This window comes from Amphiura filiformis, chromosome 18 (genome assembly GCF_039555335.1).
Source record: "Amphiura filiformis chromosome 18, Afil_fr2py, whole genome shotgun sequence".
Classification (NCBI taxonomy): Eukaryota; Metazoa; Echinodermata; class Ophiuroidea; order Amphilepidida; family Amphiuridae; genus Amphiura; species Amphiura filiformis.
In genome coordinates, this window is record NC_092645.1 from 7,177,725 (window position 1) to 7,203,482 (window position 25,758).

Below are 25,758 nucleotides of genomic sequence, written 5' to 3' on the forward strand. Positions count from 1 at the left end.
ATATAACACCTGTCAATAATCTAACTCTACTAAGCTTACATACAGGTATCATGTAAACTATTTTCGACATTCTTTCGTCAAAAAGACTTTTACTACGAAAGGGTAGGGGTTGTACCACCCCTATACAAAATATAAAATACGTAATAAAATGTTTACCCCGGCACCTTATCCCAAAGTAAGGCCGACCAAAAAAAATGACCATAGAGGGTGAAGTGAAAGGTGAAGCCCACTGTAGGGTTATATAGTAAAACCCATGATTTTTATTTTAACTTGTAAAAATCTTGGAAAATATATCAACTTTTTACTTTGTAGTTTACCACCCCACCCCACCCCCATGTTGAAATTAACCTCATATTTGCTCACTTTAACCTTAAAAATGCCAATTGTTGCGCTCTTCGCGCGAATTTGTTCCACTTTTGCAATATAGTTTCACCATTTTAGCTTCAGTATAGCATTTGTTCCATAAACTGTTTCTGTTTTCTGTTGCCAAAAGGTGCTTGATCCACGTAATTCAAGAAATATTTCCAACCCAATACCACCACTGTCAAAAAGAAATCTACGCAACCAAAGCCCAAAGCTATACATTGGTACCATATATAACATTAAAAAATAGGCAGGTTGCAACAACCCATCCGTTTCGCTAATGGGTTAATTAAAGGGGAAACTGATCTGAAGAAAACAAATAAACACTTACCTGTAGAGTTCATTGCATGTGTGGAATTCATCCCATGGACATTATACAACGTGCTTAACAAAGTAGTTACCATAAATACATGCGTCATAACAAATTTCATTCCATAAACTGGTGGCAAACACGACATTTTTGATATAAAACAATTACTTTCTGGAGCAAGTACTAAGACAACATTGCTGTGAGTAGCCATATTGTTATGTTTGTCCATCCTTCTGCCGTTGCTATGCACACTTTTCTTCTTTTTTGCCCCATAATGCATTTCTAATTGAGTCACCACGTGTATTTAATAATAATTTTGAAGTATCGTCCCAGCAATGATAATAAACACAACATATAAAGAAAGTGCGCACTTATGTAATGTGTTATGACAATTCCATTGGTATTAGGTATTAACCCAGCAAACACAAAAATGTTTTTAAAACGTTTTAAATAAGTTATATTTTGGCTTTTGGTTTAGGTAAAAACGTTTTAATAACATTGAAATGTCGGGTTATATAATGGTCATGATAATGTTTTAAAACGTTTTGTATGAAAACACACTACAACAATATTTTTAAATGTTTTCAAAAATGTTATTGTAAACTATTTTTGCAAACATTTTTGCCAAATATTGTGTCAATACTTAAATAACATTATGTTAAAATGTTTGAACCCAGCAAACACAGAAATGTTCTTAAAATGTTTTTTTCAAAACCTTTTAATAACATTTAAATGTCGGGTTATATAAAGGTCATGAAAACGTTTTTGAAACGTTATTGAAAATATTTTGGGCAAACATTTTTCGCAAAATATTTTTTCAACCCCAAAATAACATTCTGTTTAGAATGTTTTGTATCATGTTTTCAAGAATGTTTTTGGAATGTTATTAAAACGTTTTTATACCCTTTATATAACCCGACATTTAAACGTTTTCTGTAAAACATTTTTGTTTGCTGAGCAGTAGATTATCAAAAAATGTTTTTAAGGTTATGAAAACGTTTTATACTCTTAATATACCCTTTATATAACCCGACATTTAAACGTTTTCTGACAACCTTTTATAACCTTTTGCGAATGATGTCGAAAACGTTTTGTGTTTGCTGGGAAGGTTGTGTTTTTGATATCAAATTTGCTATAAAACACTCTAAATGGACAAAGATTGATACTAGATTGATACTGGTATATGAAATTTGGTGCATCTGTTAAAGTTGCAAATTAACAAAGTAGCACGCAGACCTGTGGTGAATCCCAAGTGTCTGGTTTATTTAATTAGTGTTAATCTAAAACGTATGGATTGCCCGGATGGATTGTTACAATGTTTTATCTATGCTTTACCTTTTGGGCTATGTCAGTGGTCGCACTATGCATTTCACCTCTGCAGGTTTCAAATTTCATATACTGGTATCAATTTAATCAAACCTTGTCAATTTAGAGTGTTTGATAATGATAGCAACTTTGGAGCTAATAAGATTCTGCACACGACCTTACCAATCACATTGTCATAGCAAAATCAGGTTTTGGCTGCTTTAGGACGGACTACATAAGTGCGGAATGTCTTTATGTGTTGTGTTTAAGCAATTATCCACGTCTACATCGTGCTTTTCTTCCAATACAGTTCTTTGCTGAATGTTGCGACATTCCAATATTGCATCACGGGAAAGAAGAAAATCCATATTATCCATAGTTTGATGTATTATTTCAACCGCACGTTAATTACAGAATTGATTTTGGAGTTCATCTGTGGAGCTATTGCGAATTAATACTTCTTATGAATGAGTAATAATATCAATATTATATATGATATCATGAACCATTATTATCCTGTGAACAATTAATCGCATCAGAGCAGAGTTATATTTCATAATTATTTGTAATTAAATGTACGTGCCTCTTTTAAATTCGACTACCGCAGACTTCTCTGTTATAGTTTTAAATTAATTAATAAAACAGTTAAAATGAAGCAATATTAATTATATTTACTATATTTCATCCCTTATTAGAGGTACTAATGCGATCATTCACACGTGACTCGATGATCTATCCGATCGATTTTAAAATAAGCCAATTTTGGAATTGTTTATAAATTGATTAAAAGTGAAGGATAAATCATTCAAATTGTCACTTGATATTTTTGGAATGAAAAGGTTTGGCAAAAAACGAAGAAAATAGCAGTATTGACTATGTTGAAACCCCATTCAAATACATGTTGCTAATTTACAGATTCATGTAAAATGCCTTAATTTGTCAGCTTTCGGCTGAACCACTAGCAGGCTATGTTAGCACATCTATGACAATGACGTAGGTACCAAAGCAAAATATGAACTTGTATAATTTTTACGATCGCCTGGATCCATGCCTGGATGAGTAAATCACTGAATGGGCCTTTAAGATAATATTTCTCACATCTCTTTCTCAATGTAGTTTTCTTATGTTATGTGTTTTCGCTGCGGGTGTGTTAATGGGTGTGTAACGTTACGGTACTGATGTTGGTAGTGGGGTTGATGTGCGGGTGTTCACAGTGGTTGCTTAAATTTTAGGTTAAAATAGGGTAAAACAGAAGAGTTCACTGCAACCAATTTACTGCTTTAATTTTAACATTTGAGGTATAAACACTCATATAGACCACAACTTGAGGTCAAGTTCTCAGCTATGAAGTTTATTGATCCACAATATCGCTTTAAATTGGTATTAATTTCGATAAAGCATTTCAGTATTCAGGAGCTTATTAACCGTTACGGTTGAGTGCCTATTTGCTTCAGTTAATAAAATGTCATCTATCATTTGGCTAGGAACAGGAGGGTGCCTGTTCATAGGGGCAATGTCGGGAACTACGTCACGCTATTGTTCGACATAGGCTACAGCATGTTCAACGCATGCGTGTTCGTCAATACAGCTTTAGTCTCCTCCACCTTCGCAACACGGTACGTGGAGTGACTGGAATCACACTGACGGCGGAGGAGAAGACTAGATGGTCAGAAAGTTTAACTCTATCAAGCATATAATACCTGAACAATCACCGTCATTTGATCGATTTACTACAGAATATATTGCATACTCAAAATATAATTTAAAAATTGTAAACCAGTTAACTTATATATTTGTGTACTATAGTATATCGACACGTGAATAACATCATGTAGGAAACAAAATGGCCGCTAATCCGCCTATTGTCTAGACCTAGGCTACATCTTCCGGTTTGGTTACGTCATTTCAGATGCCCATCCCGACTATTGATCCCTGCTACGGAGCATACGATCACAAGGTTTTTTCTGCTACGATGTGTGGGCAAGGTAGCATCTGTCTGGGTTTATATCCCACTTCTAGTCATTTTAATACCACTTTACTCATTGCTTCCCCCATTTTATACCTGAAAATTGTCTTTGTTTTTTGCAGATTAAGATTAATAATTTGCATTAATGTGCATAACAAATGTGTTATTGTTTAAATCCTTCATAATACCATAGCATACTTGATTACAAAGTTATAAGCTTTTACAATGCCAATTTTCTTATAAATTTTATATTATATTGTTTTTTTGCTCCATATGTTTGTCTCTCATGTAATATTTAACCTGCTAAAACTTACTAATTGTTTGAACTCCAATCGTACAAGCATAGGTCTATCCCACATTTTTAAATATCCTAAGTTATATTACCAAACCCTTCGGGGCAAATTGGACAAGAATTCTCATCTTCTGTCTCATCCCCATGATAGGGTAACAGGAAAATTGCTTTTGCTTTCTAATTTCAGTGTTTTTCCACAGATGATCATTAGAGAATGAATTTGGAGAAAACTTACTGATAATTACAAACACTCGCTGAGCAGCAAGACCTTCCCTCTAAGCTTTTAATCCGATAAGCTGATTGTCTATTATTTTGTTTTTATGAATTGGAATACATTCTTTGATGTATTACTGAGCTCAATCATCTGAAATTACTGGAGCGTGAGCCACCCAGGCTGGTGGCTCAACATAGTATTTTATTAGCAGAAGGTTTTCTCCAAATTCGTTTCCTAATGATTACAAGCTGTTAGCGTGTGTCCTCAAACAACATGATTACCTTCTTTAAAAGGGCTCTTGAAAATGTCATTAAACTTATGCACTCAATTTTGGTTAAAGTGTATCCATTGACTCAGCATCTGAAATGGTTAAGCTTAAAACAGCATCTTTTGTGTAAAATGTTATGATTTTCCGCCACAAAAAATATTTTCAGCGTTTTGAATACCATGTATCGGTGGAGCATGATGAAAAACATCCACAGTCCAAATTTGGTGGGAATCGGATCATGAGGGCCCGAGATATGGCCGCATGAATACCTAATTAGCCCCATTGAAATCAGTGTAAATTGGCCTGGTTCATAACTGTTTGGAACCAGGCCAATTTACACTGATTTCAATGAGGCTAATTAGGTATTCATGCGGTCATATCTCGGGCCCTCATGATCCGATTCCCACCAAATTTGGACTGTGGATGTTTTTCATCATGTTCTACTGAAATATGGTCATGAAAATGCTGAAATGCAAAAAAGAAAATTTTATGACGTCACACTTCGGTACTCTATGGAACCAAATGTAGAATTTTAGTGCCAATAAATTGGATTTCGTTTTTCCTTAAATATAGTGGAGATTCGAATTACAATTGATGCGTTGTATTTTTACCTCTGAAGATATCCACAGGATTTGCAACTATTATATATTGGAAAAATACAATTACCCTATCAAAGCAGTTGCATAAGACAGGTTCCCAGTTCAATTCTTGACATATCTATATGCTATACTGACTTTAAATTGATTTGTTCAGTTACATTTACTTTTATATAACAAAGATTCTTATCATTTAATTGGTCAATTACTATTGATTATTTTTACTATTTTGAAAAAGACTATTGCACACGCGGAGTGCAATAGTCCATTTTCCATTTCACTCACGCGATACTACCTTGACAACGCTGGAAATTTCGGTGTATAGCGAGCACGGTGAACACCTCGACTCGCCAATTATTACAGGTGTGAGTGTCGCTTCTAAAATAAATACACTTGATATATTTTTATTATTTTATTATGTTTTCCTGATAATTTATAAATTGAGTGGAGGAAACATAATTTATATATGAGTTATATAAAACATGAAAAGAATATTTTCATTCGGTGAAATATGAACTGTTCCATTCAACTCGGCTAAGCCTCGCTGAATGTAACCCAATTTTACCTCATGTAAATATTCTTACCATTGTACTCATAAACATTCAATAGTTGTATTCTAAACATAATTCTTCGGCCAGAAATGAAATGTGTGCATGCGCGTATATGGGGACTTTTGGGACGGGATCCCCGGGGTTAGTAGCAAGGGTGACGAAAAAGAAAAAAAGGGCGCAATATATGTAAAAAAATTTAATTGTGTAACAAATGGTAATTGTTTTTGGGTTGCTAGTGCCTATATTCGGGTTTTTTTTTGCTCTTTACTTTTTCAAACCATCCAAAACATATTGGGTCAATCTTTTTGCCTCTTGATGAAAGGGCGGCAAAATTCACCTTTTCTCCAGTCAACCCGGGTAGGAGCGGCCTGGTTACGCCACTGGTGTACACCTTCATGTCAAGTATGGGGGAAGTATGGCTGAAACCTATAATTAATTCTGAGTACTAACATGTATAATACAATATTATTAAGAAGAGCTTATTATATGCACATAATACGTATTATAGTTCTAATATATGGGAAGAGATCAATAATATGTTAATAACTCGAGTAATACGTGTTGAGGTCCAATAGCATTTGGCCTTTAAACCACACCTCAGACATCATTTTTTTTTGTAGCTTTTTTAACAGTGCGGTATGATTTTCGTAACTACTGTATTTGTCAATATAGTTGATTGGTTAAAAGTGTGTCACGTGATCAAAAATAAACACACTATTCTGTGAGGAAGTGCAAAAAAGTTCTATTTACGTCCGTAAATAGTACCTTCAAGCCGTAAATAGTACTTCTGGATATTTACTATTTACGGGTAGCAGCTTACCCAGCGTCGCAGTCCATAAAGCATAACAATAACATTGAACGTCGACATTGACTATGAGAGTATTTTGTCACTGCCGAGAAACGACAACACAAAAATGACGAAATATAAATCAAGCTGGGGTGGGCTGCTACTGCTGACGAAGATCACGATTTCAGCTGTTTAATTTGAATTGTTACCAGTTCTAGAGCAGGAATGTGTTTTAGACCAACACAGTCAGATTCAGAGCAATACTGACATGGTAAGCTTAAAAACAAACACTGACAGTGCGAGACTAGTCTTGGACCGCCGGCCGCCTAGATATAGCCGGCCTAGTGCCGTGCGTACGGAGGCCTATCCCGATGCATGATGGCCTTCAAGTTTAGGCCTACATATAAATCTTTTACATGTACATCTTTTCACTAATCTTTGTACAAATAATCTATGAATGACATGAATGAAGGCAAAGAATGAAGGCAAAGTGGAAGTACTATTTTCCTTCGGGGCTGCGCCCCTCAGGAAAATAGTACTATTGATCTCACCTCGGGCCCATAGTTTTAACCAGAACCTCTCATGGCAGTATATATTTGTATACTATACGTTGTCATGGGAACAAAAATTCAACTAAAGTAAAGTTTAACTATGTCATGCCCCGTGAAGCGGTTTTAACCAATCAAGCAACAAGAATATATGTAACTATGTGGTTGTTGTATATAATCGCAAATATGAAATCATGGGACAATATTGTTTTGGTAGATTTTATATATTGAGTAATCAATAGCTCCTGTCGATGTCTACTCAAATGTCATAAATTGAATTTTCCGCCCAACCATTCTCTTCATTTTCTTCGACAGCGATTCCTTCTTTTCCTTTTTCATCACAACCGGCACCTGCCTCAGCATAAAGTGCATTGTCTGCCCATCCTACTTGATTCCCGCCAATTTCGTTGCCAGTGGAACCAGGTATTTCCCCATTAATCTGGGGTGGAATATCACCAATATCGGCATAGGTATAAGCATCTGTTTGGTCGGTATACTTTTTCTTATTAACCAGGGCATAGGATGGAAAACTTGCTGTTCGTTTCGCCAGCGCTCCGGAAGTACTTTCGAGTTGCCCGGAAGTGGAGGGGTTGGGGTTTATAATATCATATTCTGGCAAATTGTCTGCTTCGGACGGTAAATTAATGTCGCAATATGTTTCTTCGTCATTCACCACATCATATGCCGGAATATTTGTAGTGACATCGGGATTATCGTCTGGATTGACAACATCATACGCCTGGATATTCGTCGAGTCGTCTGGTTCTTTGTTAACAACATCATATTCCGGCATATTTGAAGGTATATCCGTATCGCAGTTAACTTCGGCGTATTCGTACATATCAGGAACTTGTTCATGCGCATGTTCATTACCTGCTGCTGATCTCTCGCTATTTCTCATCAGGGTCGAGAGTTGAACCGGCTTAGTTTCATCAGGAACAAGTCCATAACAGTTAGATTTTCCATTCAAATTAGAAGAATCGGGATTTTCAGCCTGTGTCGTTTTGCCCTTCTTCTGCTGTTTTCTGTTTTAAAAAAAGTACACAAAATAAATTCAATCTATCAGTAAATCAATAAATTGTTCATTCAATCAATCAAAAGTTAAATCAATCAATCAATTAATCAATCAATTTGTCTAAAATTACTTTGTAAATAAATGAACACATATTTTCAAATAACTAAAATGATAAAAAATAAAGCGTTACTGTTTATTATTACATAATTCAATTGAGAGCAACTTAGATATGTGAAATTATAATATTTATATTCATTTCATTATTTGCAGTAGTTTTAAAATAAGAAATTGGTTAAATCGGCTCTCATGCAATTGGTTATTATTTAATCTATTCTAATTATTTATGATTATGTTATATTTATTATGCACATAAAACACAAATTTACCTGAAAATGAGGAAGATCATAACCACGACAAGTAAAAGAACAACACAGCCTCCTACTGTAGCACCAATCAGTAATCTTGACCCTAAAGACGAAGAAAGGAATCAAATACAAAGGGAACCTGGTAAAGCAATGACTTTAACAGGATTTTTACATTTAAAAATGTGAATCAAGTGACGATATAACAAACGTTAGCAAATGATATAAGTGCGGCAAAGTAGCATACAGAGACTGAAGCGACTGAGGCCAATGTACTGAATGTAAAGAACAAGGAGCAGGACGAGGATATAGGAATGAAAAGAAGGACGAGAAGCAGCAGAGCTTAGAAGAAGATTCGGAATAATACACCGAGAAATGAAAGTACGTAAAAATGAAGACGAGTAAAGAATAAGATTCAGCAGAAAAACAGAAAGAACGACGCAAAGGAACACCAATAAAGGAAACGAAAAAACAAACAAACAAACAAACAAAAAACAAAAGTATAATGAAGTGAAGACACAAAAATTATAATACTTGCCAGGTGCATTATTTGATCGTGGAGCAACGAGATCGATGGCCTCCTCTTGTGTGGTTGTCAAGACATTTGTAGTTGTTGATGGAATCTCTAAAAGAATTAAGGCACAAAAGTTGCTTCATCACACACGCTGTGATATCTATGAAACAGCGTGTCATAAATACTTTGTATGTATGTATGTATGTTAAGGGCTGGGGTATGGACGTTTGGGCAGTATTTTCTGTGGGACATAAGAGCACACCAGACATATCGAATTGCATGCATTCTGAATAAAGAGAATGTTCTTATGATATCAAATAATGAATGTCTCTCATGTCCCTCAAAAAAGAAAAGAAAAGAAACGTTCATACCAGAGCCCTTAATCTTATTGCATAATATGTAACTGAACAGAAAAAACGACCTTCGTGTGATTCCAAATTCAATTAATTACCATGATTATTCGACAATCAACTCTATTTTCCAAATATCTCGATGTTAATAAGCAAATAATTACACTTGATTTGAAAAATAGCAAGTCATTAAACTATTGCGTCCAGAAGCACATGACGTTAGACACCCCGTTGAAGATGACGTTATAGACGGCCACAAAAACAATTCTTTGAACTTCCATATTCCAGATCTTACGCAGTCATCGTGGTCATGGAACTGTATCATATAAAACGCCTTCTCATCGTCTACATCATCGTCAATCAGATAACACAACGCACCGGTGAAAAAATAGTTTAAGATTATTAATTTGCACAAGAGAACCAAGTTTAGGAGCAAAATGCTTTACGGTGGTACTACACCCCTGATACATTTTGTTACTAATTTTCTGATTTTCTAATTTTACTGATTCAAGACAAGTGGTTCATTATATAGTTATATAGGTAAAGAAATGAGGTACATTCTTATCATAAATAACGTACCGCTTGTCTTGAGTCACTGAAATTTCAGTGAAGTAACTGGATTCTTTGCCCCTATAATATCCACAACTTGTGTGCACAGTTATTTTTTGAGAAAAATGCAAAATTAGTAACAAATTTATCAAGTGGTGTAGTACTACCTAAATGGTGACATCTCTTCTATACTGTAACTTACCCATACATACAGGGATTGAAGCATTCCATACCGACTGATTAGAATAATGGCCAATGACGCACTGTATAGTTGGAGACCCCACAAGAATGAAGCCAAGAAAACACTCATATGTAACCAAACTACCGAAGGCAAACATTCGCCTTTCGGGGATATCATTCAATGCACGCCGTCCGTTTTCAGGGAATCCAGGATCATTACAAAATCCAATACGAACTGAGATAAAATACAGATTATATGTCATTTGTGGTGGTATTTTAAATACATTTCAGTTACTATACATCTGATTGGGTTATTTCCGCATAGGTCTTTCACAAAATAATAGGCAAAAGCAAATTCATTATGTCAGCGGTTTTAGTTTAGATTCCGATGCCTAAAATATGGCCAATGTTTGTAACTGATCAGTAATGTGGGCACTTTTAGATAGGTTGTAATTAAAGCCATAATATTTGATGAGGAAGACGATCTCAACCATTTTTCTTTTTTTTTCACGATTACAATGTACTCACATAAAGGAGAGACTGAACTGAACACGTGGCCACCAAACCCGCTCTACTACCTTACTGTTCAGGGTATAGGAAAACTAAATTAGGGACTTACCACGCGCAAGTACAAATCATGTACTGCATTGGTGTGCAATTTATCAGGTGAGGAACATTGAGTATGCGCAATACCCCGCTTCGAGGACAAGTACGGAATTGCAGTTATTGCGTTATGCTCACTTAAGGCGCTGCGAGGAATCGAACCCTACTTCATAAATACATGCTACTGCTATCAGAATGCGGGAATGCGGATCAAATACGAGTTACGTATTCACCAGAGGATGATTTAAGTACTACCCAACACTCCACTGGGTTGGCACCACTGCTCGCTCACTGCATAGACGTGCATGGTTGAATTTGAATTTAGACAGATATATTTACAATAAAAACACATTCAAAATGCTGGTCGATTTAACATGTTATGTTATAATACAGAAGGTGTGAATTATCCTTTATGTATACATCACTTTTGTTCTGAAATCGACCAAGTAATAATGGCTCACACACAATTCTAAAACAACATGTTTTGCACTGGGAATTGAAAAGTAAAGTGGCAGTTGAAACTTTAGTGATAACACTTTTAAAGTGCATGACGGGGCTTCCTTAAATCATCCTCTGCGTATTTACTCACCATCGTAAATAGACAGCCAACTACTGGATCCACCGCATATCTCATTATGATTACCAGCACAACGCATATTGCACTTTGTGTCATCTTTTTTATAAATACTAAATTCCTGTTCACGTTCCTCTTTGCCACAGTAGCACTCGTTTCCTCCTCTGAGTCCCGCGTATTGCATATTTCCTGGAAGTTCAATGCAGCTCACGATACAACTTTGAATCGTCATATTGTGGTGGGTCCAACGTGACACTCCGTCGCCACCTACAGGATAGTCGGGTAGTAGATAATCGCCCTGAGTTGGTTCTAGAAAACAGCCTATATAGCCGGGACCTATTAATCAATCAATTTAGAGCATTTACAATAAAATGTAAGGAGAGAATGGTCAACTAAAGAGAGCTAAAAAGCGCTCTCCTTTATCATATTTAAGGAGATAGTAGAGAGCAATTATTGATCTCGCTCTCCGCAAAAGGCAGTCCCTGTGATTGGATAATATATGGTGCCAATAAAACCAAAAAGTAGCCTTTTGATCATCGATAGCACTTGAAATGCCACATGATAACCCTATCCAAGACAGAACCGTTTGAATCGTGCAAAGGTGAGTATCAAAGACTGTGCAACGAATTTGGAAAATATCTTTACGTGTCTCTTACTAATTTTTACAGGAGTGCTTAAAACTGGAACCATAGGAGTACACGGTTAATCAAGATGCGAGATAATTCTGGCGTCTACAGTTCTGCTCCTATCGTAAACCACGGTTGTTTGATGGGATCATTTGTTAGTTTTTTAAACAAAACATCATGCATAACCAGATTATAGGCTTAAATAGCGATAAAAATTGATATCGTGCAAATGTATACAGATGCTTTTGAGTCGTTCTCAACTTAAATTTCCCTCTTTTACAAAAAAATGTTCACTTTTAGAGTATTTTTTAAAGCTTTATGTATGTGTATTAATGCCAAAATTGGTGGCGCTATTTAGTTACTTTTGTTGTTTGATAAAATATGTTTATAAAATTTGATTTAGGATACATAGCGCCATATATAGTTTGCATTTAGTTAATAATGAAGTCATTTCTATATGCATTAAACAGCCGTGAAGAAGCAAGATAACATACCAGCGCATGAAGAGAACACATACTGATTTCCGGAACATCCAGTTGTTGGTAAGTCGGGGAGGCAATTCTGTAGCAAAGGTTCATCTGTTATTCGGTTGTGAAAAATATCAAGAAAAAACAGAGTTCACACTATATACCGTAAACGTTCGCCTAATGGCGCTAAGGAGTTCATGGAAATGAGAGAGCGCCATCCCTGTAAAAGCCGACTATTATCACTGATCATTAAGGGTACGTGTAGTTAAAGGGTGAAACCTATCGACACATACAATTATGAACAAGATCGAACTAACTTGTTCATGATAATGCGGTAATCATTCACCTGATACGTTGTGGCCCAGTGAGCAGAGCATTAGACTATCGTGCGAGGATAAAGAGAACTTGTGGAGAAGATTGATGGTTCGAATCTCCTGCCGTAATTTCTGACAGATTATGATGTCTGTCAATGTTTTTTTCTGATTTGAGGAAATTTTATTCTCTATTTTCTTGATTTTATCTTTAAGATTTTTATATAATTTTATTTTTTATCTTGTATGTGTCTTTTTCATGATTCTTTGTTTTTATCGTTTCATTTTAGACTAACTCAATCCATTCAATCAAATGTTGTAATGAACCTATTTGATTGTATAGGTATTTGTTATGTGTGTGAGACGAACTGTCGCGTGCGACAAGTCTTTCAATTCGCGCAAGTGTCCTTTCCTATGCATCAGTGGTCATAAGAGGTATATCTTTATTCGAAGGGGGGGGGGGGGTCCCAAATATACGGGGGTCATAAAAGTCTTGGAAAGAATAATAGGAGGGGGTCATAAAATGTTTTATGACCAAAATGAAGGGAGTTACACGATGACCACAGAAAGTGTGTTATTTTATTCAAAAAGACTGATTTCAATACAATTTTGGGGTTTGGGATCATAAAATTTTTGTTGCCGAAATAGGGGGTGCGCAATTTTATTGACGCAGACTTTTTGTAAATTTGAGACCCCCCTTCCGAAAAAACATGATAGCCCTCTAAGAGGATTCAAAAGATAACCTCTGCCCCAATAATCCCTAGCTATATTTGCTTGAAACTGTTCCACGGAGGATGTATCATAATAGGCTCAGTCTTCAAATGATATAAGTAAAATTTGAATGAGTGAACAAACAAAATCATACAAGGACCAACGGAATAGAGGCTGTGCATATGACGTAGAATCCCGTAAATATGGCGGACTACTCAAATGCATTCAACTAAAGCATGATTGCATCTACCGCGACAGTTCGTCTCTCTGCTCACACACATTAATGCACTACCATCAAATAGGTTGATGACAACATTTGATTGAATGGACTGCACTGCGCCATGATTACGGGGAAGAAACCGGTTCAAATCCTTTGTTTGGAGCCAATCGATAAACGCAAGGCCTCTATAGCTATCATTGAATACTGGCTAGGATTCCACAACACAATAAGAACATGTTATAAGGCGCTTTGGAAGGCACACAATACCCCAATGGCTTTCCATATTATGTGCACTCAACAACTATTCAGTATCGAAGCCCGGTATCGAAGTTACGTAATGTTACTATATCAACGGGATCACGCGCTTAAGTAATGAACCACGATCGAAACAATCAGTACACAAAAAAGGCATACCAAAATAGCGTGATCGTAATGATCGCCATACAAACAGTGCTTGGTTCCGATACCATCACGGAGTTACGTAACTACTTCGTGGTCTGATAGTTATATGATCAATGGTCTGATCTACTTGGGTTCGATCCTTTTAAGAAAAGAAAAATAGCTGATCATTTATAATGCATAAATGAATAAAGTAATGTAGTTACACAATTTGAAACATTGAGGCCGTCCTATTTTTCAAAGGTCATTTAACTGTTAATTGTAGTGGAATATATCATGCATTGATAAGTAGCAGGTGGAGCAAATTTTGTCAGCGGTTTTTGTTGCCGTTTGTTCGCAGTGCCTATTTATCTATAAAAAAAAATAAGAAAATTAAAATTAAATTTAAAAAAAATTCACAATATTCTTTCGTAAAATAAGGACAAAATCCAAAAACATTTCTTGACCCTTCTTCACATAAAAGTGGGGGCAGAAATCAAGATTCGAACAAGTACCATTCACCATTCAAGGCGCACCCTCTACCGACTGAGCTAACGGGTCAGACAATAGAAGGGTGTAATTTTGAACTGAAGAATATTAAAAAATATGAAGAAATTACAATGTTATAAAAAGATTTACCAAAATGAGTTAAGTATAACATATGAATCGATTTACAAATTAAGTCCAATGGCACTTTGAGAAAGAATACCTGAAGAAACCCCAAAACATTTGCTGCTCTAGCAACTAACCTAGTGACCAAAAGTATTGGGTCATGTCACGATATTTTTTCTGAGGCATTATGTCCAGGTTGCTCAATTTAACATACACGTATCCTTAATGCTGTTGAGATTTTACAAGGATGGCGCTCTCACATTTCTAAGAATCCAAAAGCGCCATTAGGCGAACGTTTACGGTATGATAATAACTATTTTCAATCATGTTTATTTATCTTTCTGTAAACCTTTTAAAGCTACCTAGATCTCGTACACTTATTTTGTATTTGAAATCAGTGTAATGGACGTTCGCACAATTATTTGCCTAACTTCCCCATGAATTGATCAAAATAATTATGTACAAAATTAGCAATGTTCATTGGCAATGTTTTCGACTTCTTCATTTAAGAGTTCGATATTAACTGACAGGTTTACAGTGTACTTCGGTTATATCTATAAATGCGCTTTTATAAACACACAAGACCAGCAAACGTGACCAAATCCTCATGCATTGACCAATATACAGAAAGGGATAGGAACTCTGTAGATAAATATCATCACATTTAAGTATCAGGTGTAATATGTTATCAAAAACAACATTTTGAAAGTATTTGACGACGGAAAAAATATTCAACGACGGAAATGTTTACAATATATATAATCAGAAAGTTGAACAAAATAGACAATTTTGCTGCACAGCAGTCTCATGTTGTTCCGCCTTTGCATTCAAATGTATAGAAAGACCACTCGCTATGTAGAAGATCACTTCGAGACTTGTCTATAAGCTGTTATGGCAGCGCGGACGTGGTCACGTTCGTATGAAAAGCGCATTTATATATATAACCGAAGCATACTGGTTTAGGAAAATTGTGGTTCGCCAGTTCATGCAATAACGAATCTCTGAACGTCGCTTGAAGAAATTTAGTTCCATTAATACACTTGGTATATAATTAAATTAAATTAAATAAATAACTAAAACTATATAATTACCTCCAAGGCACTTAAAATCATCAATAGCATCCACACCGCTGGAAGACATTGATGTGACATTCATGGTTAACATTAATCCAGGATAACCCAGATGTCGACAAAGAACCTGTAGCAGATATAATGAAGTAGAAACAGTAATTTTACGATAATACGTTTTATAAACATCAAGTTGTATACAGATTTTGCTGCCTGCTATCGAGCTATTAAAGCATATTGTTACGAGTCGTACTTGACTCAAGGCCAGAATCACCGTTTACCCGAATTCACACGAATGCACAACACAAATACACTGTTTGATTAAGCTAACAAAATCTAAGTCTTTAATTGAAAGTAATATATGACAACAAATGCACATAAAAAAATCACACAATCACAATAATATTTTAACTACTCAGTACTTAACCAGCAGTCTTCTTCTAGAGTTTTTGCAATGTTCTGGACGGCTGATGTATTATATATATCCTTATTTACTTTTCCTGCAAAAATCAGCGAAGTCCATTGTACACTTGCATTTATAAATCCTTGCGTATAAAATCCTCACACGAAAATGGTGCTGCTTTCTCCCAAATACTAAACTCCTTGCGTCGTTCTCCAAACACGTTTATAACTCCTTGCGCAGTTCTCCAAAATAATTGCGCAGTTCTCCTACTTGACAGACTTTAAGCTTTGAATCAGTTATCAGCATGACGACGAATTTTCGGGATGTCGCTACACTATCTTCTCCGTTCAGCGGTTAAACACTTAAATATAACACCTTCGCTATAATTCCAATGCTGATTCAATATTCAACTTTGTGACTATTTTGCTGCACCATACACACACAGCTCACTGCTTCATAATAATTAAATGTCTTTGTAATAAACATGTTGACATTTGCTTTTTATAGCAACCAAAACCCACATCTATTAATAGCCACTCTATCATATTACAACACTTCCTGTGGGTAATTCCCAAATCTTATCCATTTCACAATCCAATGGATTTTCCCAAGATTATGGTGACTTGAAGAAGGTGTCGGTTTCGAAAGCGGGTGGCCCTGATAACATCCCTCAGAAGGTTTTAAAAGAATTTGCTTACGAGCTTAGCTCACCTGTCACAGACATCATAAATACTTCTCTTCAAGAAGGTGTAGTGCCATCACAGTGGAAACAAGCAAATGTCATCCCGCTTCCGAAGACGACACCCCTTCAATTGACAAATTAAGACCAGTGTCACTTACATCAAACTTGGCCAAAATAGCTGAAGGCAAGGTTTCCAAATTTGTTGTTGATTCTATTCAATCCCAGGTCGATGAGAGGCAATATGGCAACCAGAAAGGTATGTCGACTACCCACTGCTTGATAGATGTTTACCACCAGTTGGTCTCGGAGGCTGAGAAATCCGGTACAATCAGTACGTTGGTACTAACAGATTTCTCAAAAGCCTTCGATGTCATCGACCACAGCATTGCTGTTTCAAATCTCCTGAGCATGGGTGTGTCACCATCTATTGTGCGGTGGGTGGCCGACTTCATTTCTGGTAGGCAACAAAGAGTTAAGTATAAAAATAGTCTGTCTGAATGGGAAACATTATTGGGAGGGGTTCCACAAGGTACAATCTTGGCCCCAATAATATTTTTAAGTATTATCAACAGTGCCCAAGAGAATGACAAGAAATCGGACATCCACGTATGGAAATATGTCGACGACCTGACCATAGGTGAAAGCAGGGGCCATGGGAAACCTAGTAAGATCCAGAAAAGCCTGGACTCGTTGCACCAATGGACTGTTGATAATCAGATGATGCTCAATCCTACAAAATGTCAGGTCATGCAAGTCCATTTTGGTAGAAAACCTGCTCCCAACGTGGAAGTCCGTATTTCTAGTCAGAATCTTGTGGTTGTTGATAAGGTCAAACTACTTGGAGTTATCATTGATAAGGATTTGAAGTGGGAGGGTCAGGTAAATACAATGTACACTAAGGCCAACAGAAAGCTGTTCATGCTCAGAAAACTGAAAGGAGCCGGGCTTGACAAAGAAGATCTCCTTACCGTTTACAAAGGTTATGTCCGCCCATGTCTAGAGTATGCTGCACCACTCTGGAGTGCTGGCCTCACTCAGCAGCAGGTGAACCACCTTGAGAAGATTCAGAAGCGTGTATGCCGTTGCATCCTTTCATCAGATTATACAACCTACTCTGATGCATTGGAAGTCCTCAACCTTCAATCTCTTGTGGACCGCAGAATTCATATCTGCAAGGAATTTGCTATCAAAGCTAGCAGCTCTGAAAGATTCTCAAGGTGGTTCCCCTGCTCTAAGTTCAGATCAAGTATGCAACTCCGGAAACAAGCAAAATTCAAACCATACCGATTCAAAACTGACCGATTCAAGAACAGCCCACTGCCCTATCTTACCAGTCTTTTAAATGAACTACCCTCCTATACTTCCTAAATTACTAATTTTTGTTGTGCTAGCTGCATTATTTTCATCCGTGTCCTTTAACTTTTATTAAAGTGCAGTTTAATAGCTTGTATATTCTCAGTAAAAACCTTTCACCAAAACAGTGTGCAATATTCATGTATCATTATAAAACTCAATATGAAAGTTTTTTTGTGTGCAATATTTGAGCTCCCTACCAGTGCACTACTCTTACCTCTTTGACTTTTTATGAATTTGATTTAAATTGTGTTTTTATAATTCCTTTTTCTTTTAAATATGTTTTTTTTTTGATGTAGTAATATATTACTTTGAAATTGTACATAGATATATATTTTTATGTTGTATTAATTAATGTGTAAATTTTGATGTTTATAAATTGTAAATTGTGTCGCAATTCAGTGTTTTATTACTGCTATGACATTTAATAAAATATACCTGAAATTAATAAAGAGAATCTTCCAGAGATAAAGAGGGGTTTCCCCCAAACAATCTAAAATTAGATATGATTCAATTTGTTTTGATCACTTGATGAATGAAGGGGAATCCCCTAAAACATGCCATAACACACAAACTCTTGCATGATTACTTCCAAGGTGTTTCCCCTTGTCTCATATTTCTTACAAAGTGCATTAGTGATATTCAAAGTTGGATGACGTGTAATTGGTTAAAGCTGAACAATGACAAAACTGAATTTTTTTTTGCTTTGTCACCTTTCAACAAACGCCGCATGCCTGCTGTCAAACTTCACATCGGTAATACTGTGATTGAGCCAACTGAGACTGTGCGTAACCTTGGTGTCGTTTTTGATAGCCAAATGTCCATGTCTCCCCAAGTTACTTCTCTCTCACGCAGCGTTACCTACCATCTCCGTAACATCTCTCGCATTCGTCATTATCTAGACTTTGATACGTGTAACAATGTGGTTCGCTCACTCATTCTGTCCAGATTGGATTATGGTAACATCTTACTTTTGGGTTCGAATGTCACTGAAATTGCTCGTCTTCAAAGACTAGAGAATTGGGCAGCCAAGATTATTTTTCTTGCAGCCAAGAAAGACCATGCTTCACCATTGCTCCACGAATTGCACTGGCTGCCTGTGAGGGAGAGAATCTACTACAAAGCCATGTTGTATGTTTACAAGTGCCTTGGTGGTTTGGGGCCAGATTATTTGGCATCCTCCTTGACATTATACATCCCTGGAAGGCAAGGACTTCGATCTGCCACTGATGCCACTCGTCTGCATGTGCCCAAACTCCACTACCGTTCATTTAAGTCTGCCGCTGATAAGGCTTTTGCTTTCATAGCTCCCAAGTTGTGGAACCAGTTACCTGTTTCAGTCCGCTCCTCCAACTCTTTGCCAGTGTTCATAAAAGGGCTGAAAACATTTCTGTTTTCAGAAACATAATTGCTTGTTATTGGTTCTTGTGAACTTTTTGCTTATATTCTATCATGTTTTTGTTGTTTTGAGCGCTGTGATCATTTGAAATGGCGCTATATAAAAGCCTATTGTATGTAGGCATGTATGTATGTATGTATGTATTTCTCATGACATACTTTCAACTTGTAAACAATGTTAAATAATTCAATTAAATTACTGAGGGTACATCACAATATATAGTCCAAAAACGCTCACTATAAGGAATGTGGTACTATATCCGAGTTAGAGTCCTGGAGAAGTCACTCATCGTTCTTGTGAAAAAATGGAGCTAAGTTGAAATTCTCCTTGGCAAGGAACTAATAGCTTCTTGCCTTAGTGACCTGAACGCGACTCGCGGAGCTGATCCTGGCTGCATTATTGTTTATTGTGGGATGACACTAGCATTTTGTGCTTTTAAGCTGAAAGTCAATGGTTGTGGCTTTTAAAATGAAATCAGATCCGTTCCAAAATAAAATTGCATTATTCATGCTTCATCTTCTCTAGCCTTTATCATAATTTATGCACCAGCGCAGAATGGCCTTTATAAATGGAAACATGTAAACATCAGATATGCGCTTTGATTGGTCAACGTAAGTAGTATGCAGGTTTGAATAAATGTCTCGCATTCCTAAAAGATGCGACGCGTTGATTGGTTATTATAATCTACTTAATTAACACAACGGGGATTTCCATTATGGACTGCCAGCTGTGCCATAATTAAGTAATGTGACATTATGTATCACCCACCTGTAAATTTCTCGATTCCCATGTACGATCATATTGAGTTCCAAAGAAGCACACATCCATCCATTTGTTGCTAAACTGCACTTGAACTCTACCAGCATTGGGGGCGTCATAGCCTATAAGTCTTGCTCCGGTGTCATCTGAACAAAGTATGATTATGATAACAGCTATTTAAAAACTTTCATCGTTTCAACATCAGTTTGTTCTTATTTAAATACCGTATGCGTTTGCCTTGCCCCTCTCCCCCCCCCTCCTCTGCAAAAATCATGACTACGCCACTGCTTAACCCCTAGATGTGACGTTTGCCAGAAGGCCCTTTATTTTAACATTTGGGCACAGGGCTCCAAATGTTTAAAAAGTAATGTAAAACAAATATGGTACCCCCACAGCACTTGAGCAACATACCTTTACATTGGTGCATGAGCCTTATCACTGGGCCCCACTTATAACAAAGGCCTAGCCGCTTCTTAAATTAAAGCGGTTTCAGGATACACTGTGTTGCTATATTGATAGCCTCTGCTCTTGCCTCTGAGTATAATACAAGGGTACTTGGCCCCTATGTTGAATAGTAAGAGTCCTGTATACTCCTGCATGTATGCCCTAATATGTGACCGTACAGCACGAATGATGACCCGTGAATGTCCTAAATTCTATTCTGAGTTACAGTGTAAAATGTTCATGATGGTCGTATTCATCGATACCTCAAATGGGCGCGACATGTATCTCATTTTAAACCAATCAATAATCCTATTGTTGAAGAGGAAAATAAGCTTCTATCTTAGATGTCTATAGAATTCTTAATATCTCTTGTCTTTGTTTGTTTGGCTAAATCCTGTTCATGAGAGGACAATGAGAGGATATTCCTGAACCTCGTTGACTTGGGGATGATTTGTAAGACCGCCAATTATGACTGTTTGATATTTATTACCAGTAATATGGAAAAGAAGACACATGTAGAAACGAAAAAAGCTACCATTTTGTTAAAGGAGCAAAGTTCAACAAACCATAAACCCAGCTTCTGGATATCGTTTGAAGTAAAATATACCATTTTAAATCTTATGATATATATTTGCTAAACACGAAATAAAACAACATTGACCGGGTGAGGAATTTACGGCTAATTCGTCGTTTACGGTCACATATTAAAAAGCTTTGTATTGTAATCTGCTACCGAAATTTGCCGAAAGAAACCAGATGATGTTTATGTGTACTTACTATAACACCAGACTCCAATGGTTATGTTACCGATGCACTCTATTGGGTCAGTTACATCACATGATGTTATCGATGGCTCATCTGAAATAAATAAAGTAATTGTAATGTAGTAATTCCCTTGTTTGTAATTCCAAGCAACTATTGGAACTCAGATTATATCAGGTGCGTATCTTAGAAAACAAGGTCAATTGTTCAGTTAGTCGAATTATTTATAAGCGAAAATGTTTATACTATATAATTCGCTGTAGAAGTGATGATGTAACAGGATTAATTACCATAGCAATAGGTTAAAACAATTTAAAAACGGCCATCTCTGCTCAACATGGCATTCACACCAAATACCTAGTAATCTAGTGGTATTTTTCAAAATGTATAGGCCTACTTTATTTTGATACACCCTGTACACCGGTAGGTGTGTCCTATGGGTCATGGCCAATAACTATACTAGGTGACTAAATCAATCTTCTACAGAGATGTCTTACCATAGGGTGAAAGGTTATAAGGGGTCAAATTTCAAAATTAGTAGAATCTTGTTTTAACCTCACCATAATGTCGATGGATTCGGAAGAAGTATAGTTTGACTTACCTGTGACCTATGCTTCTTGAGTCAGTAGTAAAAATGCCCAAGACCAAATTTGACCACCGCATGTAGCAAAGGTATAATGGAACAATTCACAACTTCCGGTTGTCAAAAATATATTTCCGTCGGTACATTAACAAGTATGTTAACAATGTGTTTTCATCATGTGACACCACCCTCCCGGTGGTTTATTTTGCTTTTGCAATATTTAATGTAAAAAATATACCTCCACTCTCAAATCTACGTTTCTGCAAGTAGCATCACATTCAAATTTTCCATGGTGATAAACTAAGCAAATGAAAAAATGTTGTTTTCATGTCTTATTCCGTTTGTTGTAAGCGAAGTAAAAGTTAAACCAGGATACAGGACCGCGGAAATGGAGACAATATGTACATATCCACTATGAACACATAAGTAGACCAAATTGAAGTACGATTTAGTCCCGTTAGATGGCTTAAAGTGAAACTGACATAAGGCGAAATATTGAAAATTATGAAAAATGGCAAAAACAATCTGCACCCTCCATAAAAAAAAAAAAAAAAAGATAAGAGCAGATAAGAACTGTAATCAGATTTAATTGTTTTCACTCTATATCACAAAAGCACAAATACCAAATTCTACTAGAGCCTGAGCATGTTCACCCCCATTTAATCTCCTTTAAGGATATTGAGATTAATTACAAACAATGATTTCAATTCTTACCACCTGTTTTGCAAACTATTTTAGCAAGAGACGGTTTGACATATTGTGTGTAATGTTGTGGCCACCCGCCAACATAGCCCATCTGTCTGCAAATGACCACAGCTTCTCTTCCATAATCTTCATTGTTACGGCAGATTGATGACCATTTGTCCTGACGCAGTACCTCAATAGGCCCACGACTATCTTTCTGACCTATCGGGGTGCTAAATCTGACATCATTCTCTTCTGTAAGAAGACAAATTGAGTTCCATCTTCAATAATGTACTGACAATAGCAACAGCAGCAGATACTCAAACAAAAAAGAAGAATAACATACACTAATACATACCGCTGTGTTGTAGAATAATGATACTCAGTACCCGGCCCAATTAGTGCGAACACGAATTATTTGAATATACAAATACCACGGAAGCCTAAGTGCCACGACTTGGCAAGATAATTATGTCGACTTATTATCAGCATTATATCAACTTGATGATACAAATTATCTCGCCAAGACAACTTACCAAAAATGTGAGGCAACATGGCAAGATTAATTAATAAAAATTGATGCCCTCTAATAAATTACCATGCGAAGTCAACTTGGCGACATGGCACGATAATTTGCTTTCCTACCTGAGGGGCCCTTATATTGGGGTCCCACTTGGAGTGTTTAGTCGGACAGCGACTATACCGGTGCGGTCTGTATAATATCACTTTTAACAAGGCTTGAATTTGATATTAAAACGGTACTAACATGCAGCTTAAAATTGACCTTTTCGGTAAATCCCATAAGCCTTTGTGAGTACAACTGCGATGTCGTCATTTGAAGTATACGCGTCTGGCCGATGCGCATAGGACATTACACAATCAATCATAAGAGCAGCAAGAACATAAAATGATTATATTGATGAATAAGAAACAATATTAAGATTAATTAATGATATTCAATCGGTCTTTACAAATTACAAAAAGATAACATTACATACCATAATCGTTGATTGCATGCGATTTTCGTGACGCGGCTACAAATATCATGAAATAAAACACAAACACGCTGTTAATTTCAGCCATTATTAGGTACGTTCATGTAGACGTGTCCTCAACAAATGGTTTTTAACTAATCTGCTTTATCACGATACTACACTTATTTCATGTAATTATTTGAAAGGAACCCACGCTAACAGGACACAGCCAACAACAGCTCTGAACTTATATTTGTCAACAGAGAGTCTTATACCGGAACACAATTAGCGCTGAACAAGTTTCCGTTTTCAAAAGTGCGTGAAAACTTACAGAAATACGTAATCTCTGAAACTAGACCTGTTATTATTATGTTCAATTTCACACTATGATTTTAGCCATGCACGACCCAGTTTTCTTATTTTGCACCATTTAGAAAAGTGTGGCCTATATGAAAACTATCATCCGGGAAACTGTAGTAGCGTCGTTGCTATAGATACTTTTAGAACTGTCGGTGATCTTATGTTTGGAGCTGTTTGGTTCTAAGGTTCGAGTCCCGGGGGTACCAAGTTACTTTCTTGTTCATCTTCTCTACTTTTTCGTTTCTTCTTTAATTAGTATTAGGGTATATAACATGTATTCTCCTAGATTGAGGTCTTTGTTATTTAACCCTAACACCAGCAATTACCACAAGGTGAACCATATTAAGGAAAACTTAACAGTAAATCACTTTTTATGTATGACTGGATCAGAGCAAGCTTTATTTGAGTTTACGATTCCTTTGCTATGGGAAAAGATTGAAATTTGTTAATTTCTAGAAAATATATTATATTCAATCATTCTTTATTAATCACATCATAAAAATACATCAAAATTAACAAAAGAATGTACGAACACCCCCAGGACACGCTGAAAACCTGCGTTGGCAGGCCATCAAGCAGGCAGGAGGGCCTTAAAAAGGCAACACAAAACACAATATAAAAATACAACTATTATAAAATACAAATGCCAACAATGTTTTTAACGCAGCAAATGAGGACGTGTATGGCAAGCCAAGGGGTCCAAAAGCGTGGAACTGCTACGCGTAGCTTCTTTCACGTTACGTGCAGCTTATTAACCAATCAGATTCGCGGTTTTAAACACGTGGAGCTGATGTAAACATCCTCTCTTACAAATATTACGTTGTTAATTTTTGTAAATGAAAATATCTGTAGTATATCAGCAAAAAAATGGTATAGGTGCTATTAAAGTAATATCTGAACAGAATGATGATTGTTCTATATTTAGGGGGCTATCACTTTCTTCGGAAGGGGATCCCAAAGTTGGGGGGTCATACTTTGTTGGAAAGAAAAATAAGGGATCGGGGTCATAAATTGATAATGACAAAATGTAGGGAGTCACAAGATGACTACAGATAGTGTGTTTATTGTATTCAAAAAGACTGATTTCAATACAATTTTAGCCTGTCTAGGGGGTAAGGTGTATCGGTGGTGGGAGTCGGTGGTCATAACATTTTTGATGCCGAAATAGTGAGGACCGCAATTTTATTGACGCCGACTTTTTGTAAATTTAGGACCCCCCCGTTCCGAAAAAAAATGATGACCCATTTTACTCTCTCCATATTTACACAGTGGCATGTGATATCGCTTTCCCTGCAATATCTTTACACAGCGCTTTACATCAGTAGTAGTTGTTGTTTGACCTTCATATCCCCTGCACCGCTAATACAGCCCAGTATAAAGTTACTTGCTATTAAACACGGTGTAAACTTGGAAACACTAAATAAATATGCTTTGTGTCATTTTAGCCAGGCATTAGCAACATGTTCTCTTGACACGTGCTGTGATTTGGCCTCCTTCACCCGTTCGTTATCTATGCTAATTCCGTAAATTAATTACGAGATAATAATTGTGAAATAGGATACCTAGCACTATACTACGCGCAGCTAACGACCCAACCACGGGATTAAATTTGACTA

At 36.5% G+C, this 25,758-nt stretch overlaps 1 protein-coding gene across 1 annotated transcript; it reads right to left on the reverse strand.

The window, feature by feature from the left end:
* Nucleotides 1–3,379: 3,379 nt before the first annotated feature.
* LOC140139805 (uncharacterized) lies at nucleotides 3,380–23,978 on the reverse strand. The gene is made up of 11 exons (XM_072161538.1): nucleotides 23,807–23,978; nucleotides 22,839–23,063; nucleotides 21,557–21,637; nucleotides 20,345–20,481; nucleotides 15,764–15,869; nucleotides 12,468–12,551; nucleotides 11,363–11,683; nucleotides 10,193–10,405; nucleotides 9,116–9,202; nucleotides 8,602–8,683; nucleotides 3,380–8,225 (listed from the first exon to the last, which is right to left on the reverse strand). Exons 1-11 carry the CDS (start codon nucleotides 23,889–23,891, stop codon nucleotides 7,460–7,462), a joined length of 2,187 nt encoding a protein of 728 aa, XP_072017639.1. The 5' UTR covers nucleotides 23,892–23,978; the 3' UTR covers nucleotides 3,380–7,459.
* Nucleotides 23,979–25,758: the final 1,780 nt, after the last annotated feature.

What these genes read in the sequence shown, in the direction of transcription:
- LOC140139805 (XM_072161538.1), bottom strand. Translation starts at nt 23,891, where the DNA reads ATGGCTGAAATTAACAGCGTGTTTGTGTTTTATTTCATGATATTTGTA. An exon ending in CATTGGAGTCTGGTGTTATA is followed by an intron (nt 20,482 to 21,556) that starts GTAAGTACACAT and finishes TACTTTGTTCAG; the next exon opens with ATGACACCGGAGCAAGACTT. An exon ending in TGTGTTCTCTTCATGCGCTG is followed by an intron (nt 11,684 to 12,467) that starts GTATGTTATCTT and finishes ATTGATTAATAG; the next exon opens with GTCCCGGCTATATAGGCTGT.